Consider the following 23,408-nt stretch of genomic DNA (forward strand, 5'->3'; position numbering starts at 1 on the left):
TCCTTTTTTTTAAAATATATGTATATCATTGTTAGAAAAAGAAGTAAAAAAAGAAAAAAAAAGTGACGCGTTAATAGCGTTTTCGTCTTTAAAGTCATGTTTTGCTTTAAACATAAACTGGTATGGATAAAGAAGAAAACTTAAAATGAGGTAAAAATGTGCTCATGATTGTTACGTGTATGATGTGTATTTTGTGTATGTTACTTACTTTTGATATCGATCCAGACCTATTACGATTGTAAATCAACAGTTTTTAGAAATTCTACTGTTGTCTTTCGATTAATGTGCACAGCTTTTTCAGATATTCATTAGGGTAGTAAATGTGTATTACACACACAATACATACACAGACCAGTTGTGAATTTTAACTCATCGCATGTGACACAACTCAACCCACCAAATAGGTCAGTGTCGCTTTGTGACTAGAGTGAGTGGGCCAAACATATTTAGTCGTACTGTTCTCCCTTGAGCGGCTCGGTGGCGCACTGGGTAGCACGTCCGCCTCACAGTTAGGAGGGTGCGGGTTCGATTCCTCCGGCCCTCCCTGTGTGGAGTTTGCATGTTCTCCCCGGGCCCGCGTGGGTTTTCTCCGGGCACTCCGGTTTCCCCCCACGTCCCAAAGACATGCTTGGTAGGCCGATTGAGCACTCCAAATTGTCCCTAGGTGTGAGTGCGAGTGCGAATGGTTGTTTGTCTCTGTGTGCCCTGCGATTGTCGGGCAACCGGGACTAAGCGGTACAGAAAATGGATGGATGGATGTTCTCCCTTGACTGGTTTCCATTCAATAACAGGGTAAGTACTGTAGACTAAGTTGATTAAGTGGGAATTAAAACCACATTGCATGCATGGAAGTCAGGTGATTCTATTTCTTAATTTATTATGGGCTCCAGCAAGGCAGCAACTTTAGTGAAGATTAGCAATGAAGAAAATGGATGGATTACGGTAATAGTCATTCCAGTTTTGTGTGAGACTCGAGACAGACTATTCAACAAACCACTGCATACTTGCAGTTCAGATTATTTATTTTGTTTTTTGAATCAATAGGTAGTTTTTTAGTTGTAGGTGGACTGTACAAAGTCCTCTATGTCATGAATGAGTAGGGCAAGGGCGACCAAATACAGCTTGGACCAGGGTTTATTGAAGGGAAGGGAAGTGGGTGAACACAAACACATGCGGGACAGAGACTCACGGACAGCACACAGGCAATCAGAAGTCCACTTGGACACGGAACAGACTCTGCCCGTGAGCCTCCACACAAGACCGGGGGGGAATGAACGAGTGGGACAGGAACACTAGGCGCGGACACAGACGGGAGACAACAGTAGACACCGACAGGGAGAAACACACGGGCAGAGTTTAAATACATGGGATAACAAGAGGGAGCAGGAGTCAGACATTACGGTGACAAAGGGGTGTGGCTGAGGGAAGTTGCCGGGCGAGTGTGCTCTGGCACGGACATGACTATTGGTGTCCCATGGCACCCCCTTCTCAAAACAAAACAAATTCCGTCAAAAATGTATACTTGGGTCAATTTGACGCTCTGGGTTATTATTCAAAACAACCCTGAAGATTGTATCAGAACTCCATCCATCCATCCATCCATTTTCTGAACCGCTTAGTCCCCACGGGGGTCGCGGGAGTGCTGGAGCCTATCCCAGTCGTCATCGGGCAGTAGGCGGGGGACACCCTGAACCGGTTGCCAGCCGATCGCAGGGCACACAGAGACAAACAACCATTTGCACTCGCACTCACACCTAGGGACAATTTGGAGTTTTCAATCGGCCTACCAAGCATGTTTTTGGGATGTGGGAGGAAACCGGAGTGCCCGGAGAAAACTCACAAGGGCCCGGGGAGAACATGCAAACTCCACACAGGGAGGGCCGGAGGTGGAATCGAACCCGCACCCTCCTAACTGTGAGGCGGACGTGCTACCCAGTGTGCCACCGAGCCGCCTGTATCAGAACTCATCAGATATTTGTTTTACTTTTAGGTACTTGCATCACAGATTTCATCTAGATATATTTACTTTGTAATTTAAATTGATTAATAAAAGGCTCTAAATAGGCGGCTCGGCGGTGCACCGGTTAGCACGTCCGCCCCATATTTTGGAGGGTGGGGGTTCGATTCCACCTCCGGCCCTCCCTGTGTGGAGTTTGCATGTTCTCCCCGTGCCTGCATTGGTTTCCTCCGGGAATTCCGGTTTCCTCCCACCAGCCCGTAGGTGTGAGTGTGAATGCGGATGGTTGTTCGTCTGTGTGTGCCCTGCGATTGACATCCAGTTCAGGGTGTCCCCTGCCTACTGCCTGATGACTGCTGGGATAGGCTCCAGCATGCCCGCTACCCCCGTGGGGACAAGCAGTACAGAAGGTGGATGGATGGATGGATGGATGGATGGATGGATGGATGGATGGATGGATGGATGGATGGATGGATGGATGGATGGATGGATGGATGGATGGATGGATGGATGGACGGATGGACGGTTGGACGGATGGACGGATGGAAGACTCTAAATCAGTGGTTCTTAACCTTGTTGGAGGTACCGAACCCCACCAGTATCATATGCGCATTCACCGAACCCCTCTTTGGTGAATTTTTTTATTTTCAAATTCAAGACATCGAGGTTTTTTACTGGTGCACAAAATGAGCCATGCATGAATATCACCTTTTTCAAAGAACAAAACCAACATAATGCATGAACTCACAACAAATTACACACCTGCAGTGTGACTTCTGCTGTTGCCTTTGCAAGACCAGTTCAGATATGCGTCATCACAAATTTACATGATAAATCAGGTATGTTCGGACCTCCACAGTGGCGGCTCTGCCGAACCCATAAGACCGACTCACCGAACCCCTAGGGTTCGATCAAACCCAGGTTAAGAACCACTGCTCTAAATAAAAGTATTCGTTTACGAGCAGTATTATTCCTCTTCATAATTTAAATTACTGCTTGTCACGTACGATATGCCAAACATTCTGTTATGCTCTAAATAGGACCCTGACACCTGTTTATTAGCGGCAGGGAATTTTTACTGCATCAAAGACATGCCCATGCTTGACCACAATAAGTAGTCGGTGTACTTGGCTCTCCTCCCGTTCGGAGCCAGGAGTGGGAACCTTTTAAGATCTAACAAAACACCTTACACCAACAAGTCACAACATCATTAAAGTTTTTTTTTAAATTGTCAATAGGCCTATTCCACATCAAAGACACAGAATAATTGAAATACTGCTGAAGTGGGAATTACTTCGATCGATAGAGATTTTTTTTTTCAAGATTCAAGAATTTTTATTTGCCATGTTTGGGCGTCCCAAACAAGGAATTTGACTTCGGTACATCACAGCCTCTGTTCAACATTTAGGTGACTAACAACACTCAGGACGTGTGAAAAATGACAAATATTCTCAGACATCCCCTGATCTTAAACATCTGCACTTCCTAGACAGTTTTTGGTGAGCATTTGCATCTCTTCTTCCCTGCAGTGCAGTTCTCCATCACAGCAAATTCAAACCAGGCTAAAAACCTGCCTCTGTGACAGTGTCACCGTATTATAGAATATGATTCTGCAAGTGCAAGTGGGCCTAGTGTTGTGCCTGCTTAATGTATGACATAGATCTGCAAAGTAACGGTGGCAGGCTTAATATAGGTTGATGATATCTGACATGATGAAGACAAAATAATATATGGAAAATCCTCATCAAGAGCTTTAAGACAATAAAAATGTCACATTATTCAACACAAGTCATACGTGAGTGAAGGATTATTTGAAACATTCCGTCAAATTAATCAAATCATTGTTTATTATATTCTCAATTATTGGAAATGATTGTGCAGTCCAGCTAAAAAACATAAAATCCATAAACAAAAAACTAGTTTGAGAAAAAAAAAATTCATGTTAAATGCAATATAAAGCTGCTTCCAGTTTTTGGCCATGTTCCAAGTGCTCCTTTTAATGTGCAGTCCAGATGCATTGTGTTTTTCATATTGATCATGAAATTTAGCACCAAACATGATTGCATGATGTCCTGGTTGTGTCGGTACAAAAAAAATAAAAGTATACTCATTTATTTCTATCTTAAATACTCATGCTGTATGTTAGTGCATATACACAAGGAGCTAATTATACAAAAAAACATTACATTTTGATTCACATTGAAAGAATTTCACATATTTTAAGTAGAATATAACATTTGAGAACATATGGTTATATTAATTAATCTACAAATAATAAAAAACAGTCCATCTAGCAAAAGAATGAATTGATTTCTAAAGTCATTTGAGCTTATATATGTGTCAGACTTGCATAATATGATATAAACTGTGTTTTTCGAGGGGAGGCTTGACTTGTTTCTCCTTGTGAGTGAAGACAATCGCTGTGCACACCCATGCTTGATGTTAAAAATATCTTTATGCTCTGTTGAGTTTGCTCTGATTGAACTACAACCGTTTAAAAACAGAAGAGTAAGCCTGGTGTATTGAGGTAATGTACAAGTTCATAATCAAACATTATTGACACGTTCAGCAAATATGTTAGCAGCGATGTGTGCAGTAAAAATAAAAAATACATCAATGTGGTAAAAGAGCGTATTTCAGGTTGCGTAAATGTTGGCCTTGTCTGGCATGGCAATAGTGCAAATCTTCTGTAAAACAAGCTACCGCTGAGCTTTTATCTTATAGCGGAGAACAAGGTAAGTGGCCAGTCGCAGGATGATAAAGAAAACGCCCAAGGCAATGAAATCAATGTAGAGCTTGGCATCTTCTACGTCCAACAGCTGAAGAACCTCCTCAGGCTGTTGTAAGCGACACGCTTTGCCTGGACACTCCAGCTCAGAACGATTCATCCCATAGATAGACAGAATCACTCCTTCAAAACCATACCTGGGAGGGACGTTTGAAAACATGAAACTTTTTCTTCTGTCAAACAATGCAAGAAAAAAAAACAACGTGAACTAATGTTTTGGTACAAGAGATGAATTTGTATATTGTTGAGAGAAAACTTATCAAACATCTACTGAGCAGCAGATAGTAATGCCCTCTTTGATATGTTCTGATACATATACTGCACAAACCTGACATATGACACATAACAGGTCCACTGCAGGTACTTTGGAATTGTGTCAAAGTTCACAAAGAATCCAGAGAAAAGTAGCACCGGGACAGCTGTGACGGGTCCAACGAATGTGGCCACCTGTGAACCGGTACAAAGACATGCAGTAGTTACACACAAAGTGACCCAAGGGAAAATCCATCCATCCATACATCCATCTTCTTCCACTTATCCGGGGTCGGGTCACGGGGGCAGCAGCTTTAGGAGGGACTCCCAGACTTTCCTCTCCCCAGCCACATCGCCCAGCTTATCCCGGGGATCCCAAGACGTTCCCAGGCCAGCTGAGAGACAGTCTCTCCAGCGCGTCCTGGGTCGTCCACGGGGCCGGTAGGACGTGTCCAGGAGGCATCCTGATGAGATGCCCGAGCCACCTCATCTGGCTCCTCTCAACGTGGAGGAACAGCGGCTCTACTCCGAGTCTCTCCCAAATGACCGAGCTTCTCACCCTATCTCTAAGGGAGAGCCCGGACACCCTACGGAGAAAACTCATTTCGACCGCTTGTATCCGGGATCTCGTTCTTTCGGTCACGACCCATAGCTCGTGACCATAGGTGAGGGTAGGAGCGTAGATCAGCCGGTAAATTAAGAGCTTTGCCTTTTGGCCCAGCTCTCTCTTCACCACGACAGACCGGTACAGAGTCCGCATTACAGCTGATCCACCTGTCGATCTCACGCTCCATCCTACCCTCGCTCGTGAACAAGACCCCAAGATACGTGAACTCCTCCACTTGGGGCAGGATCTCATCCCTGATCCGGAGAGGGCATTCCACCCTTTTCCGACCGGGAACCATGGACTCAGATTTGGAGGTGCCCACCCTTATCCCAACCGCTTCACACTCGGCTGTGAAACGCTCCAGTGAGAGGTGGAGATCACGGCTTGAAGAAGCCAACAGCACCACGCTGTCTGCATAAAGCAGAGACGCAATGCTGAGGTCCCCAAACCGGACACCCTCAACGCCTCGGCTGCGCCTAGAAATTCTGTCCATAAAAGTTATGAACAGAACCGGTGACAAAGGGCAGCCTTGGCGGAGTACAACCCTCAGTGGAAAAGAATCCGACTTACTGCCGGAAATGCTGACCAAACTCTGGCATCGATGATACAGGGACCACACCGCCCTTATCAGTTGGCTCGGCACCCCGTACTCCCGAAGTACCTTCCACAGAACTTCCCGAGGGACACGGTCGAACGCCTTCTCCAAATCCACAAAACACATGTGGACTGGTTGAGCGAACTCCCATGCCGAGGGTATAGAGCTGGTCCACTGTTCCACGGCCAGGATGAAAGCCACATTGCTCCTCCTGAATCCGAGGTTCGACCTCTTGATGGACCCTCCTCTCCAGCACCCCTGAATAGACCTTACCAGGGAGGCTGAGGAGTGTGATTCCCCTGTAGTTGGAACACACCCTCCGGTCCCCCTTCTTAAAGAGGGGAACCACCACCCCAGTCTGCCAATCCAGAGGCACCGTCCCCGATGTCCACGCAATGTTGCAAAGGCGTGTCAGCCAGGACAGCCCCACAACATTCAGAGCCTTTAAGAATGCCGGGCGGATCTCATCCACCACTTAGGCCTTGCCCGCGAGGAGTTTTTTAACTTTCGCAGTGACTTCGACCCCAGAGATTGGAGAGTCCACCTCAGAGTCTCCAGGCTCTGCTTCCACAATGGAAGGGTTGTTGGTGGAATTGAGGAGGTCTTCGAAGTATTCTCCCCACCGACTCAAGTCGAGGTCAGCAGCACACCATCTTAACTGTAAACAGTGTTGACGGTGCACTGCTTCCCCCTCCTGAGACGCCGGATGGTGGAACAGAATTTCCTCGAAGCCGTCCGGAAGTCATTCTCCATGGCCTCGCCAAACTCCTCCGACGCCCGGGTTTTTGCCTCAGCAACCACCGAACCCGCGTTCCGCTTGGCCGTCCGGTACCTGTCGGCTGCTTCCGGAGTCCCACAGGCCAAAACGGCCCGATAGGACTCCTTCTTCACCTTGACGGCATCCCTTACCACCGGTGTCCACCAGCGGGTTCGGGGATTGCCGCCAGGACAGGCACCGACCACCTTACGGCCACAGCTGCCTCAACAATGGAGGGATGGAACATGGTCAGACTCAATGTCCCCTGCCTCCTCCGGGACATGGGAAAAGCTCTGCCGGAGGTGAGAGTTGAAGCTCTTTCTGACAGGGGATTCTGACAGACGTTCCCAGCAGACCCTCACAGTCCGTTTGGGTCTGCCAGGTCGGACCGGCATCTTCCCCCACCATCGGAGCCCACTCACCACCAGGTGGTGATCAGTTGAGAGCTCCGCCCCTCTCTTCACTCAAGTGTCCAAAACATTCGGCCGCAAATCCGATGACACGACTACAAAGTTGATCATCGAACTGCGGCCTAGGGTGTCCTGGTGCCAAGTGCACACATGGACACCCTTATGTTTGAACATGGTCTTTATTATTGACAACCCGTGTCGAGCATAGAAGTCCAACAATAGAACACCGCTCAGGTTCAGATCGGGAGGGCCGGTCCTCCCAATCACGCCCTTCCAGGTCTCACTGTCATTGCCCACGTGAGCATTGAAGTCACCCAGTAGAACGATGGAGTCCCCAAAGGGAGTGCTTTCCAGCACTTCCTCCAAGGACCCCAAAAAGGGTGGGTACTCTGAGCTGCTGTTCGGTGCATAGGCACAAATAACAGTCAGGACCCGTCTCCCCACCCGAAGGCGGAGGGACGCTACCCTCTCGTTCACCTGGGTGAACCCCAATGTGCAGGCCACCAGCCGGGGGCCATAAGTAGGCCCACACCTGCTCGACGCCTCTCACCGTGAGCAACTCCAAAGTGGAAGAGAGTCCAGCCCCTCTCGAGAGGGCTTGTATCAGAACCCAAACTATGTATGGAGGCGAGTCCGAATATGTTTAGTCGGAACTTTTCTGCCTCACACACCAGCTCGGGCTCCTTTACAGCCAGAGAGGTGACATTCCATGTCCCAAGAGCCAGCTTCTGCAGCCGGGGATCAGACCGCCAAGGTTCCCGCCCTCGGCCGCCGCCCAGCTCACTATGCACCCGACCCCTTTGGCCCCCTCCCACAGGGGGTGAGCCCATGGGAAGGGGGACCCACGTTCCCTTTTCGGGCTGTGCCCGGCCGGGCCCCATGGGCGAAGGCCGGCCACCAGACACTCGCCTTCGAGCTCCACCTCCAGGCCTGGCTCCAGAGGGGGGCCCCAGTGACCCGCGTCCGGGCGAGGGAAAATTAAGTCTATATACTGTATTCTTCAAAAGGGGTCTTTTGAGCCGTGCTTTGTCTGGCCCCTCACCTAGGACCCTTTTGCCATGGGTGACCCTACCAGAGGCATGAAGCCCCAGACAACATGGCTCCTAGGATCATAGGGACATGCAAACCCTTGGACCACGATAAGGTGACGACTCACATATATACGTATGTGTGTATATATACTATATATATATATATTATATATATATATATATATATATATATATATATATATATATATATATATATATATACGTGTATATATATATATATATACGTATATATATATATATATATATATGACAGACAGAGAGAGAGAGAGAGAGAGAGAGAGAGAGAGAGAGAGAGAGAGAGAGAGAGAGAGAGAGAGAGACAGAGAGAGTACCTGCAATGAAGTGGAAGCAGCACCAACTAGCAAGCCGAGGGATTGTGCAACCAGAGAAGTGCTAATGGACAGCGCTATGAAGAGGAGGTAGCGGCTGACCTCAGGAGGTTGCTCAGTCATCCAGTACACAATGCTGCAATACATGATGGGGCAGATCACCTGAAACGACATATTGTTATCATTAGTTGCTAGTTTCATTCCTACTTGACTATAATGCCTATAGTATAGTATTATTGATCTATCACCACTTGCAATGCTGCTGCCTGTAGTTTCTGCTTTTATTCATTGGACAGTCATAGCTTTTATTTATACTCACATTGACTATCGTAGATAGCATGTATCTTATATATTGACATGGGGGGCACCAGGCTCTTTTATAAATTGATAAGTACTTTATGCGAGCTTAACCCATTTGATATAGTACATTGACATTTTCAAATGATTACTTCTACAACATTATTAGAAAATTACAACGTCCCATTTATGTTGAGCTATTTTTAGAGCAAGCCCGCGGGGTACTCACGTGGCCCTTGGGAGCTACCTGGTGCCCACAGACCATAGCTTTTTCTTTTGTACCATTCTGCTGACCAATCCTGCTGGGATCAGGTACCTGTTAACGATAATTGTGTTTCTAAGTTGGCATTGTAACTAAAATTTATGTGCACCTGTCAATAACCTCCAGCCCTCCCTGTGTGGAGTTTGCATGTTCTCTCCGTGTCTGCATGGATACGGATACTCTGGTTTCCTCCCACCTCTCAAAAACATGCATGGTAGGTGATTGAGCACTCCAAATTGCCCCTACGTGCGAGAGCGGATGGTTGTTCATCTCTATGTGCCCTGTGATTGCCTGGCAACCAGTTCAGGGTGTTTTCCGCCTACTGCCCGATGACTGCTGGGATAGGCTCTAGCACCCCCCTTGGTATGGAAAGGTAGTTGGAAGTAATTAATCTTCTCATTGTCATTGTGCCTGTTCACTTGTCCCCACAAATGTTATGGTTTGATCACATGCTACAATAGTGACCATTGAACATTGCTAGTTTTTTTTTTTTAATTTGACCATTTTGTGGTGACCCACACTCACTGGGGGCCTTCAGCTTTGAGGGAGTGGTGGAAGTATGACACTTCTTGTATCAAAGGGATGATAGAGATCAAAAGCTGCAGAAAACCTGTTGGATGCTTGACTACATCTCAAGAATTTCCAAATTTACATTCCTGCAAGTGTGATTTACAGAGAATAGCCACCGAGATTTTACATGCTGCTCACTGACATGTGGCGCTATGTATTGGATTCAGGTTGATGACCCCTGCTGTAGAGTAATGTGGACATCTGATTGTTTTAATCTAAGGCTCAATTACTGCCAACCCACTTGGAATGGAATATCAGCCACGGTCTTGGCCAGATAATAGGCTTTCAGGCTGTACCAGTAGTTCAGGTGCTCCCTCAGAAACACTGACATCTCCAGAGGAACTGAAATAGAAGAGACATGTACCTACACTGATTGACAGAATCATGAGAATGCCGAGGTGGCTGCTCTCTGTTCTTTTCTTTTTTAATACTCACAGGTTAACACAGTTGGCATGAGTGCTCCAAACATGAGGAAAAGCATTGAGAAGAAGAGAAATCCAGTGTTGTTAAGCACCTTGCTGGCATCATTACCAATGTTCAGATAGAGCAAGCCTATCACCACACCTATGACAATGTGGGACATCAGTCTGAGGTGGGTCAAAACCTGAAATCAGAGAAAAACTTGTATCTTTCATTGTAGTATGACTATATTGGTATATTTATGCTACATGTTGAATAAGTATTTGTAGAGCATTATAATCAGTTACCTGGTCTCGACAAATGGTTATGAAGGTTCTCTTGAAGAGGATGCAGAACTGTGTCAGTGTGCTTGTAGCAAAAGTATGTCTCTCTATGTGTCCAGTATCCTAAGCAAAATTGAGACAGGCATTTTTTTTTTATTATTACAGTGCATAATCTTAAGAATTAGACCTAATTTTGCGCCTGCTTACTTGTCCCCACAAAGACTATGGTTTCTTCAAGCAAGTTTTATTTTTTAAATATTATATATTATATTTTAAATCAGCAGAGTTTACTCCTTCAAATCGAATCAATATAAATAAACTTGAAATTCATATCGCTTTTCTGACATACGACACAAAAGTAATATCCACAAAAGTAGTTTTATCCTTAATTGAGCTTCTCATTCTTGACTATAGTGTGTATAGTCGTTTAAGATTTTGGTTGTGTTCTTCGCTATGCTGTCAAACAATCTATTTTCATAAAAAGCCTTGATTGAATTAAGCAGTGTGCTACTTTTTTTAGTTGAGGGGGGAAAAATCATGCAATTCAGAATTTGATGCACGGCAACACTTTGTTTACTGCCCACCTTGGAATGTTCTGTGGTATAGACCAATGAGCCATTGGTACCACGCTGGTTCTTTTTGTCTTCTGTTTCACACATTCCTCCTTGGACTGCTTCAAACAAAACTGGGTTCAGGTCTCCATACTCTCCTGATGTCACTTCAATGACTGAATCAGAATCAGGGAGATGTAATGTAAATCAAAAGGAGGGAAATATTAAGAGGTTTGATCATAAAAAAAGTCATAATAGACCTACTGAAGTCTGCAGGGTTATGATAGGTGGGACAGGAAAGTCCCAGCCTTTTCAAATAGGGAATAAGGTTGGGGCCTGTGCCTTTGTAGATACACTGACCCTGGCCGAGGATGTATAGCTGTGAAAGGACAAATTTGTTCAATTAATCGCTCTTTAGGGGAGGGAGATATGATGGAGGATAAATCTTTGCAAAACAATTTGTGGGGTGTGGGGGTTCCAAGCTATTTAAGATTCATGGAGAAGCAAAGGTCACAAATACTTCGACAAACAATGAAGTTAAGTCAATATTTACTTTTCTCATAAATGCAATGAAAAGGTCAACAAGGTTATCTTGAGGACTGGTATGAAACAAGATCTAAAATAAAAACAAAAGTAATCCCAGAAACAAACAGGTTCTCAGAATGACTTCTCATGTTCTCATCCTGCGGTTGGATGAGTGACTCATATTGTAACAAAGGCAACAGGGCAGGGCAAATGAAGGATGATTGATGAGTGTTGTGAGAACAAACAAAGAGATGGAAAAAAGGACAAACCAGGTAACAAAAGTGTGTGTCAAACCCTGAATGGGTTAACCAAATCACTTGGAAGAACAATTATAAAACATTTAATGAATTCATGTATACGGTACAAGTATGATCAAAAATTTGAATCCATGTTTGAGTGAGTGTGTGCTTCTTTGTGAAAAAATGTATACCTTGTCAAACATCTCAAAGAGTTTAGCGCTTGGTTGATGGATAGTGCAGATGATAGTCCTTCCTCCCAGCGCCAAACAACGCATGAGGGACACAACCTGATAACACGATGTGCTGTCTAAGCCACTGCAGAAGCAAACAAAACAAACTCAATGAGCATAGGGAAAGTGTGGTGAAGAGAAACAGGCATGCTTATTCATCATTATCTTTGCAGTAAGGGACCATAACAACCAAAACATGTGTCACTTGTTAAATTGACATATTCTGCAAGTAACTCACTGCAACTAACCCGATTCACAACATCTGCCTAAAATGATGATGAATTAATATGACTGAATGCTATTTTTGTATAGGTTAAGGAATTTGTCAATGGAAAAAAAGTAGACTTGACTAACATGACCTCAGCATCGACTACAAATTAAATCTTGAGGTTGTTGAACCCCTATTGTAGATTATACCCCATTTTTTGTGACAATGTTTTAATTTATGACTGTACAAGTAAAATGTTAATTTGTGAGATATGGTCATCTAACGTCATCACTGTGACTTAAATAGTTTTCCAAAGAGCATGTTTACATCTGGAAGCTTCCAATATATGCAACATCAGAATTTTGGATTCTGTAACTATATGGAACTATTTTGTCTGTCTCACATGATATATATATATCAAAGTCAAAGTCTGCTTTATTGTCAATTTCTTCACATGCCAAGACACACAAAGAAATCGAAATTATATATATATATATATATATATATATATATATATATATATATATATACGTATATATATTTTTTTTTTATTTTTTTATTTTTTTTTTTTATTTTTTTATTTTTATTTTGTAATTTCCGTACCAAATTGTTATTACGCAATAAAATATATATATATATGCATCTGTCTGTATTTACACTGGATTTTTTTTACCTGGTGGGTTCATCAAAAAACATGACTGGTGGATTGTTGACCAGCTCAAGGGCAATGGCAAGCCTTTTACACTGACCGCCTGATAGTGAGCTGGTACGAGTATGAGCACACTCAAGAAGCCCCAAGGCAATCAGAATCTCATTAACCTATCAAAGAAACATGAACATTAAGAGAGCAAAAAATCAATTGGGGGAATCCTAGTCGACATTAAAGCTCACATCCCCTTTCTTTGGCTACGCTCAAAATGCCTCTGACCTCAAGCAAACGAATGCTAACATGGGGTGTCAGCGCATGGCAGTCCTTGGCAAAAGTCCTTGGTTGACGCCACGAGTGTGATAATGATCAAATTTTAGCTTATTGGCACATCATTGTATGTAGAACATTACATTTTTTCAAAATGAACACACCACAGTTACTTTACTTTTGGTTCTCACTGTGACCACATGTAGCTATGTGTCAGATACCCCAAATATTAACACAGCAACATTACTTTTGAGCATGTAATAAATTGCCAGAATTTGATAAATTGCCCCTGTGTACTTTGTCTGTTTTCTTTTTAGTTTACCAGTTTTTTCTTCACATCCATAGACTCATTGAGCTTCAAGTTGGCTGATACCTGTAATATAATCACAACACAATGCAAACAAAAAAGTGAATATCAGCAAGAACTTGCATTATGTAAATGTTTAAATATAATGTATAACTGCTTACCATCATGGCTTCTTGTGCAGTAAGATGTGGCAGCAGTATGTCTTGTTGCATGATATAGCATGACATTTTCCGAAAAGACCTCAGGTCCCTGGGTCTCCCATTTACAAGGATTTGACCCTTCATTCCTTTTCCCCTAATCAGAATAAAAGATACATTCAAACGGGGACAGAAAATACCCACGTGCAAGAGATAAAATCAGTACAGTAATAAAGTTGCTATGAGGACATTCATTTATTTATTTATTTGTTTAATAGTTTATAAATAATCTGATTTGTACTTGGTACTTTAAAAAGCGCTGATTTAAGTCATGGCAAAGACTATGGACAAAAACTTTAGCATTAGAGGTGGATTAGCTCACCTGTACCCTGCCAAAATGTTCATTAAGGTAGACTTTCCAGCACCTGAGGGACCCATGATTCCTATGAGCTCCCGACTGCAGAATTTCCCCGAGATGCTTTTCAATAAGGCTTTGAATCCTAATAAAAATATTGATAGAGATAGACATGGTATTGATCATTTAGGGATTCATATGCCGTACGTAAGCGGCTCGGTGGCGCACTGGGTAGCGCGTCCGCCTCACAGTTAGGAGGGTGCGGGTTCGATTCCACCTCCGGCCCTCCCTGTGTGGAGTTTGCATGTTCTCCCCGGGCCCGCGTGGGTTTTCTCCGGGCACTCCGGTTTCCTCCCACATCCCAAAAACATGCTTGGTAGGCCGATTGAAGACTCCAAATTGTCCCTAGGTGTGAGTGCGAGTGCGAATGGTTGTTTGTCTCTGTGTGCCCTGCGATTGGCTGGCAACCGGTTCAGGGTGTCCCCCGCCTACTGCCCGATGACGGCTGGGATAGGCTCCAGCACTCCCGCGACCCCCGTGGGGACTAAGCGGTTCTGAAAATGGATGGATGGATGGATGCCGTATGTAGAAACAGTAAATTAAAATTTCATCCAAGTCGTCAAGATATGAATGAAAATTGTTAATGGACAGCCTATGTTGTACAACATCCGTTTGTGAACAAGAAAGTGTAAGACAAGTAACTGTAAGACTAAAAGTAATAAAGAATAAAAATACAGTGATCCCTCGCCACTTTACGCTTCACCTTTAGCAAATGCGCTACTTTGTGGGTTTATAAGCGACAGGTGAACGGCATCTAAACACACACTGATAGTGCGGGGCATGCCTCTGAGCAATGTGTGTCACTGCGGACGTGACTGGGTTTAAACACAGGAGGCGGTGTGTTTATATCGCGTGTTTGTTTAAATGCCTTGATAAGACATACGTATATTTCTACTTTGCGGAATTTTGATTTTTGTGGCTGGTTCTGGAACACATCTCCAGCAATATATGAGGTATCACTGTAAATATAAAAGTCAAATAAAGAGGTAAATAAAAACATTATGTATAAAAAAAATATTTTTGTGTTCAATTTTATGAGTTACTCATAACATTTCATTTCCAATTAATGTTTGGCTGTTATATTGGAGAATTAACATACACCACCTTCACAAGCTTTCACCGTTCAGTGAAAACTGATAAATGGAAGACGGACCAAACCAAATGGATGACTGACAAGACTATTTGGATGAAAGATGAGTTTAATGTGCATTACCTTTCCTCTTACAGCAAGATCCCTCCTGAATGGTGTAAGAGATGTTAATAAACTCAAGGTCTACAGGTGAACGTTTGGGTAGATGGGTGATGCGCTGTGCTTCTGTGATCTGGTTCTCAACTTTCTTTAGCTTCAGCATGGAAGTCTCCTGTTGCTGAGTACCTCCATTACAAATGATGCTGTCCTCTATGGAAACACTCACAGAGTCGGGTTCCAACGCCTTGTTATCCATACTGGTCTCCTGTGAGCATAAAATAATAGTAAAAGCGATAAGTAGTTTGAAACGTTATTCCATTGGAAGTACATGAGTCAAATTATCAGGCGAGTTGCAATTCAAAATTGTCCCAAATTAAATTGATGCAGTTAATCTTTATAATTTGGCGACTATGCTTGCAATATGAGTTTTGCAATCCAATTCCATTCTCTTGACAAGACTCTAAGTAGCAGAAATATGTAGTCAAACTCTTGATCACACATCAATATGGAGCCATAATCTAACACTGTGTAAGCGGTTCTTAAGTCTGCGGTGGTACAGTAATTTGTCCACTTTGAGCCAGAGGTCTCATCTAATCTTTCATGGGTTTTTTAATCCTCTCTGGGATTAAAAACTTTCTTTTCCAGCCTTGATCTGTTGGGGGCAGGAGGGGCAGCAGTCACCTCCTTGGGAAAAATCTGCGGACTCATGTCCGATGCCAAGCTAATGTATGGGAAATGAATACTCCTTCACTTGCCCCCGACTTCACACTTAGACACATTCATTTTATTGACAGCATAGAGTGGGAGGTCTCAACCTTCGTTTTTAGGTGACAAAAGGTTCTGATAAAAAGAGAGCAGGGAACAGGGGAGACACATTTCATGCCAACATGTCACGAGTCAACCTGGGGAGTACTCTGGACGAAAGCCACAGTCTACGGGGAGAAGAACTCAATGGCCCTGGATCACACCACCTCGAGTGCAATGTTACGCTTGAATCTCATTTGAAATGTTTCACCGCAACCAAATGGACGAAATTGTTGGCACCCTTCTCTTAATAGCAGAAAATCCCACCGCGGTCACAAACATAACTTGAACCTGATGAAATAATGAAAGAAAACTGCATAAATTAACAAATGAAAATCATTCATTATTTTATACTTGTGGTTGAGGAGAATTATTTTTGAAAACCAAACTCATGAAATAGGCCTGTACAGAAAAATTATGTTACCCCCAGAAGATAATACAAATAATTAAACCATAGGAACTTGTTTCACCAAGGTTTGTCCACAGATGTCCTCAAAATTATAATCAGTCACGCAGCCTAAACATGAACCAGGGAAGCAAGTGAGAGCGTCGTCTCAGGGGATCATAAATTATGAACATGATAAAAGTAAAGACTCCAATCAGCTTGACGTTCCTGTGACTACGGTTGCACATACTATTCAGAAATTTAAGAACCAAAGGAATGTAGACCTCTCAGGTCATGGCCGCAGGAAGAAAACTGATGACAAATTAAAGAGCCAGATAACACACAAGGTAGCAAAAGAGCTCAGAACGACTTCCAAAGAAATTAAAGGTGAACTCCAAGGTCAAGGTACAAGTACATTAGTGTCAGATCACACCATTTGTCCTTGAAAGAAAAAATTATAAAAACGCGAGACTGGAATTTGCCAAATTGGATGTTGACTAATCACAAAGCTTCTGAGAGAATGCTTCATAGCTTCATATTCAAAACTGCAAAACTGGAACTTTTTTTGTCATGTTTTGGGTGTCGAATCTGTCGTGATGAAATGATGAAGACTATCGATGTATTCTAGAGAGAAATGTGCGACCCAGTGTTCGAAATTTTGCTCTCAGTTGCAGGTCATGGGTCTTGCAAAAGACCCAAAACACACAGCTAAAACTACCCAAGAATAGCAAAGTGTCGGACTATTCTGAAGTGGCTTTGTATGAGTCTTGATTCTAAACCCTATTGAAGCGATAAAAATAACTAAAACATGCAGTCAAAGAAAGCATCCTTCAAAGTTGAGAAAACTGAAGAAGTTTTCTCATGAGGAAAAGGTCAAAACACTTGCCCGTAGGGTCATTGAAAGTTAACAACATTTTTCATTGCAGTGATTGCCTCAAATGGTTGGGTAATATGTATATTTCGATACATAGTATAGGTTACAAAGCTCAAAATATGCAGTTTTGCATCAAAGTTTGCAATGCAAAATTCACATTTAGTGCTCAACAAAACATTGAATAGCACAACTGAGAATTAACTGCCAATCGGCCCAAAAAGCTTGTCTGGGATGCTAGTTTGCTGGCTAATAGTTCATTTACACATGTTGCACAGTTTCTCCTAAATTTGAAACTATCTCCTGTATGGTGGCAAATAAGGTACATTTGTTACAAGTGTGGTTCTCAGAAAGGGACAACAAGGAAACACTGATAAGCTGTGCTAATTGCTAAGCTAATTCACGTAACAGTGTGGATTCTACAAGGTTAAAAAAAAAAAGGTTGGCTATCCCTACAATGGCAAACTGTAAGATAATCTACCGCGGATGGCATCTTGTCATCTCCGGAACATTTTCAACTGCGGCTGTTTTACCACTTCAAGGCCTGGATGACTTATTAATGGAACAAGAAATGTTTCAGCCAACCACAAAATCCTGAAGCCAAATGGTTAATTATAGGTTTGATACTTCCATCCATCCATCCATCCATCCATCCATCTTCTTCCGCTTATCCGGGGTCGGGTCGCGGGGGCAGCAGCTTCAGGAGGGACTCCCAGACTTCCCTCTCCCCAGCCACTTCATCCAGCTCATCCCGGGGGATCCCAAGGCATTCCCAGGCCAGCTGAGAGACATAGTCTCTCCAGCGCGTCCTGGGTCGTCCCCGGGGTCTCTTACCGGTGGGACATGCCCGGAACACCTCCCCAGGGAGGCGTCCAGGAGGCATCCTGATGAGATGCCCGAGCCACCTCATCTGGCTCCTCTCAACGTGGAGGAGTAGCGACTCTACTCCGAGTCTCTCCCGGATGACCGAGCTTCTCACCCTATCTCTAAGGGAGAGCCCGAACATCTCATTTCGGCCGCTTGTATCCGGGATCTCGTTCTTTCGGTCACGACCCATGGCTCGTGACCATAGGTGAGGGTAGGAGTGTAAATCGACCGGTAAATTGAGAGCTTTGCCTTTTGGCTCAGCTCTCTCTTTACCACGACGGACCGGTACAGAGTCCGCATTACTGCCGACGCTGCACCGATCCGCCTGTCGATCTCGCGCTCCATCTTCCCCTCACTCGTGAACAAGACCCCAAGATACTTAAACTCCACCACTTGGGGCAGGATCTCATCCCCAATCCGGAGAGGGCATTCCACCCTTTTCCGATCGAGGACCATGGACTCGGATTTGGAGGTGCTGACCCTCATCCCGACCGCTTCACACTCGGCTGCGAACCGCTCCAGTGAGAGCTGGAGATCACGGCCTGAAGAAGCCAACAGCACCACGTCGTCTGCAAAAAGCAGAGACGCGATGCTGAGGTCCCCAGACCGGACCCCCTCAACGCCTCGGCTGCGCCTAGAAATTCTGTCCATAAAAATTATGAACAGAATCGGTGACAAAGGGCAGCCTTGGCGGAGTACAACCCTCACTGGAAAAGAATCCGACTTACTGCCGGAAATGCGGACCAAACTCTGGCATCGGTGGTACAGGGACCGAACCGCCCTTATCAGTTGGCTCGGTACCCCATACTCCCGAAGTACCCTCCACAGAATTTCCCGAGGGACACGGTCGAACGCCTTCTCCAAATCCACAAAACACGTGGACTGGTTGAGCGAACTCTCATGCCGAGGGTATAGAGCTGGTTCACTGTTCCACGGCCAGGATGAAAGCCACATTGCTCCTCCTGAATCCGAGGTTTGACCTCCCGACGGACCCTCCTCTCCAGCACCCCTGAATAGACCTTACCAGGGAGGCTGAGGAGTGTGATTCCCCTGTAATTGGAACACACCTTCCGGTCCCCCTTCTTAAAGAGGGGAACCACCACCAATCCAGAGGCACTGTCCCCGATGTCCACGCAATGTTGTAGAGGCGTGTCAGCCATGACAGCCCCACAACATCCAGAGCCCTTAAGAACTCCGGGCGGATCTCATCCACCCCCGGGGCCTTGCCACCGAGGAGTTTTTTAACTACCTCAGTGACTTCGACCCCAGAGATTGGCGAGTCCGCCTCAGAGTCCCCCCCCTGCTTCCACAATGGAAGGCGTGTAGGTGGAATTGAGGAGGTCTTCGAAGTATTCTCCCCACCGACACACGACGTCAGCAGCACACCATCTCCACTGTAAACAGTGACGTTGCACTGCTTCCCTCTCCTGAGACGCCGGATGGTGGAACAGAATTTCCTCGAAGCCGTCCGGAAGTCATTCTCCATGGCCTCACCAAACTCCTCCCACGTCCGGGTTTTTGCCTCAGCAACCGCCGAAGCCACGTTCCGCTTGGCCATCCGGTACCTGTCAGCTGCCTCCGGAGTCCCGCAGGCCAAAACGGCCCGATAGGACTCCTTCTTCAGCTTGACGGCATCCCTTACCGCCGGTGTCCACCAGCGGGTTCGAGGATTGCCGCCACGACAGGCACCAATGACCTTACAGCCACAGCTCTGGTCGGCCGCCTCAACAATGGAGGCACGGAACAAGGTCCACTCAGACTCAATGTCCCCCGCCTCCCCCGGGACGTGGGAAAAGCTCTGCCGGAGGTGGGAGTTGAAGCTCTTCCTGACAGGGGATTCTGCCAGACGTTCCCAGCAGACCCTCACAGAGCGTTTGGGTCTGCCGGGTCGGACTGGCATCTTCCCCCACCATCGGAGCCAACCCACCACCAGGTGGTGATCAGTTGACAGCTCCGCCCCTCTCTTCGCCCGAGTGTCCAAAACATGCGGCCGCAAATCCGATGACACAACTACAAAGTCGATCATCGAACAGCGGCCTAGGGTGTCCTGGTGCCAAGTGCACACATGGACACCCTTATGTTTGAACATGGTGTTCATTATAGAAAATCCGTGTCGAGCACAGAAGTCCAATAATAGAACACCGCTCGGGTTCAGATCGGGGGGGCCGTTCCTCCCAATCACGCCCTTCCAGGTCTCACTGTCATTGCCCACGTGAGCATTGAAGTCACCCAGTAGAACGATGGAGTCCCCAGAAGGAGCGCTCTCCAGCACTTCCTCCAGGGACTCCAAGAAGGGTGGGTACTTTGAGCTGCCGTTTGGTGCATAGACATAAACAACAGTCAGGACCCGTCCCCCCACCCGAAGGCGGAGGGAGGCTACCCTCTCGTTCACCGGGGTAAACCCCAATGTGCAGGCGCCCAGCCGGGGGGCAATAAGTATACCCACACCTGCTCGACGTCTCTCACCGTGGGCAACTCCAGAGTGGAAGAGAGTCCAGCCCCTCTCGAGAGGGCTTGTACCGGAACCCAAACTGTGCATGGAGGCAAGTCCGACTATGTCTAGTCAGAACTTTTCCGCCTCGCACACCAGCTCGGGCTCCTTTCCAGCCAGAGAGGTGACATTCCATGTCCCAAGAGCCAGCTTCTGCAGCCGGGGATCAGACCGCCAAGGTCCCTGCCTTTGGCCGCCGCCCAGCTTACACTGCACCCGACCCCTTTGGCCCCTCCCACAGGTGGTGAGCCCATGGGAAGGGGGACCCACGTTTCCTTTTCGGGCTGGGCCCGGCCGGGCCCCATGGGCGAAGGCCCGGCCACCAGATGCTCGCCTTCGAGCCCCGCCTCCAGGCCTGGCTCCAGAGGGGGGCCCCGGTGACCCGCGTCCGGGCGAGGGAAAACAAAATCCATTTGTTTTATTCATCATAAGGGGCTAGTGTGAGCCGTGCTTTGTCTGGCCCCTCACCTAGGACCCGTTTGCCATGGGTGACCCTACCAGGGGCATGAAGCCCCAGACAACATGGCTCCTAGGATCATAGGGGCACGCAAACCCCTCCACCACGATAAGGTGACGACTCACGGAGGGGGGTTTGATACTTTTAATTTTTAATACTTTAATATTACTATGGTAATAAACAGTACGTAACGATTAACAGTAGGTCTATGAAGTGATTTTGCCCCTATGTTAACACGAGAATGCTGAAATGCTGTATATTGAGATCAGACCAAGCAAAATAGGTTAACAGTGCAGGTCTCCCATGACTTAGTACGCTAAATTGCTGAGGAAGTTTAAATGGGGAAACAAAAAGAACCATTTCTTCATTGAAGCTACAAATTCGATCCAAATTGTTGTATAAATAATGTAGAAATGTTGTATTGCTTCGTTTTAAACAACCATTGATCCATGTAAAGTGTGGTTATTATTTTAACCAGATTTACTTTTAGGTTGCTACTGAAATTAACATCAATATTCAATACAAGAATAAAAAAAAACTAAATAGGTAACATAAATTTAAGAGATTTAAGTAAAAAGGTATTTTGAATTAACAATAATTACCCATAAAGGGTAACTTGTGTGACATTAAGTATCTGCTTTTATCTAAAACAACATTTAAAACAATAACAGAGGGAAAAAGGCTGTACTTCAAGTTAATTTGGAAATTGGGTGTTGCGCTTACGTTATTTGTTGTCAAGTATGACGTCCAAGTTTGATGAGGTTGTACCGGCTTGAGTCTTCAGTATCCAGCCAAGAGTGTTCTACACCATCTCTTCTCGCCGAGCCCCAGCTTACAGGGTGCATTACTATAGGAGGGATGTGGGCGGGAGGTCGACTCGGGTTGATTTGGTAGGTGGATACTGTAGATGGCTGGAGGAGGGGCTGTTCTAACATACCTGAGTCACATGAGGGATTAAGGAACACCTCTTGGAAATGTCTTTTTATGCCCTTCTTATCTTTATCATTTCTCATTCCTTTTTATTTCATTTTATTTCAATGACAACTTTACACGATAGGCTAACTTTGATGTCTTTGTTCCCATAAGTAAAACATAAATGCAGTATTTGCTCATTCAAAAATTGCATAGTCCACTCTAATGAGTATTCCTATTACAGTATTTCTTTAAACTGCAGCTCCCGTTTAAAACTGAATAAAGAGAGTGTTGGAATCCCAGGAGAAAAACAAAAAAGGTTAAGATAATTAAAATCACTGGAATTTTTAAAAATGGATACACAGAGATTACATGATTTTATCATATGGTCGGGTAGCAGCCAGCAAGACTACATTTGAACTTAATCCCAGAGACTATTTCTGACCTTTGGTAGGTGCTTCTGGTCTGATTAGCAAGGTATAAAAACAAAAAACTGCTATTGAGCATTACTATGGTAACATGTTTGAGATCAATATTCTGACACAAAATTTGGTTGTATTGTTACTACAATTAGATTTTTTTTCATTTGGAACTTCCAGTTCCTTCAGTGAGTTTACATGCCTTGAAGTATGTTACATGTTACAGCTGCAATGACACATTATGTGGAAGTTGGAGTCACAATCGAATTCCTTCGTGGTTGGGAATGTGGCAAAAAGACAAGCAACTCGTCCACGAGAGTCACATATCTCCACTACTGAGCATGCAGCTAGAGGTGACCCATACTCATTTAGATGGGAAATGTCTATACAATGTATATTTGGACAAGTCTTTGTCTTCTCTTTGGTCCATGTGGCTTTCAATAATATCAACTTGCCAAAGGGGAAATCATTCTCCAAGTAACAAGTCCTGAGTCACTTAAATCTAGTCACTAGTGCCTTTATAAACAGCAGCAATTCATCAGGAGCAGGGCTTCTAACATGCTCAATTTGTTCAACCTTTTCACTGGTCAAGGTGCCAAAGACAAAAAATGTAATTAGCCATTTTCTTAAGAAATGATGATCTTATCCCTACTACCTGCTGACAGAGGTCTATACTTGTAGTAATAACTCTTTCTTTAAATCAATAAATGGTGGAATAATGGTGTCAAAGGTCTTCAAATATGCGGGTACACCTCAAGTCGTATAAAGTACTTACATCCATCCATCCATCCGTGTTTCTACACCTCTTGACCCCACGGGGGTCGTAGGCGTGCTGGAGCCTATTCCAGCAGTCATCGGGCAGTAGGCGGGGGGCACCCTGGACCGATTGTCAGCCACAGAGCACACAGAGATGAACAACCATCCGC

General features: G+C 45.0%; 1 protein-coding gene across 3 annotated transcripts; it reads right to left on the bottom strand.

The window, feature by feature from the left end:
- Positions 1–3,781: 3,781 nt before the first annotated feature.
- LOC119132678 (ATP-binding cassette sub-family G member 4-like) lies at positions 3,782–22,008 on the bottom strand. Of its 3 annotated transcripts, none has more exons than XM_037268131.1 (15): positions 21,875–22,008; positions 15,503–15,541; positions 14,055–14,172; positions 13,697–13,829; positions 13,551–13,601; positions 12,986–13,131; positions 12,066–12,189; positions 11,375–11,489; positions 11,144–11,286; positions 10,584–10,682; positions 10,312–10,480; positions 10,118–10,218; positions 8,751–8,909; positions 5,074–5,192; positions 3,782–4,882 (listed from the first exon to the last, which is right to left on the bottom strand). In XM_037268131.1, the coding sequence occupies exons 3-15, from the start codon at positions 14,108–14,110 to the stop codon at positions 4,657–4,659; spliced, it is 1,641 nt and encodes a 546-aa protein (XP_037124026.1). In that variant the 5' UTR covers positions 14,111–14,172; positions 15,503–15,541; positions 21,875–22,008; the 3' UTR covers positions 3,782–4,656. The 3 variants fall into 3 exon arrangements, with proteins under 3 accessions (XP_037124026.1, XP_037124025.1, XP_037124024.1); XM_037268130.1 differs by having other exon boundaries at positions 8,850–8,909; positions 15,301–15,541; XM_037268129.1 differs by having other exon boundaries at positions 15,301–15,541.
- Between the last annotated feature and the right edge of the window lie 1,400 nt (positions 22,009–23,408).

The sequence above is a fragment of the Syngnathus acus genome, chromosome 13 (genome assembly GCF_901709675.1).
Source record: "Syngnathus acus chromosome 13, fSynAcu1.2, whole genome shotgun sequence".
Taxonomy (NCBI): Eukaryota; Metazoa; Chordata; class Actinopteri; order Syngnathiformes; family Syngnathidae; genus Syngnathus; species Syngnathus acus.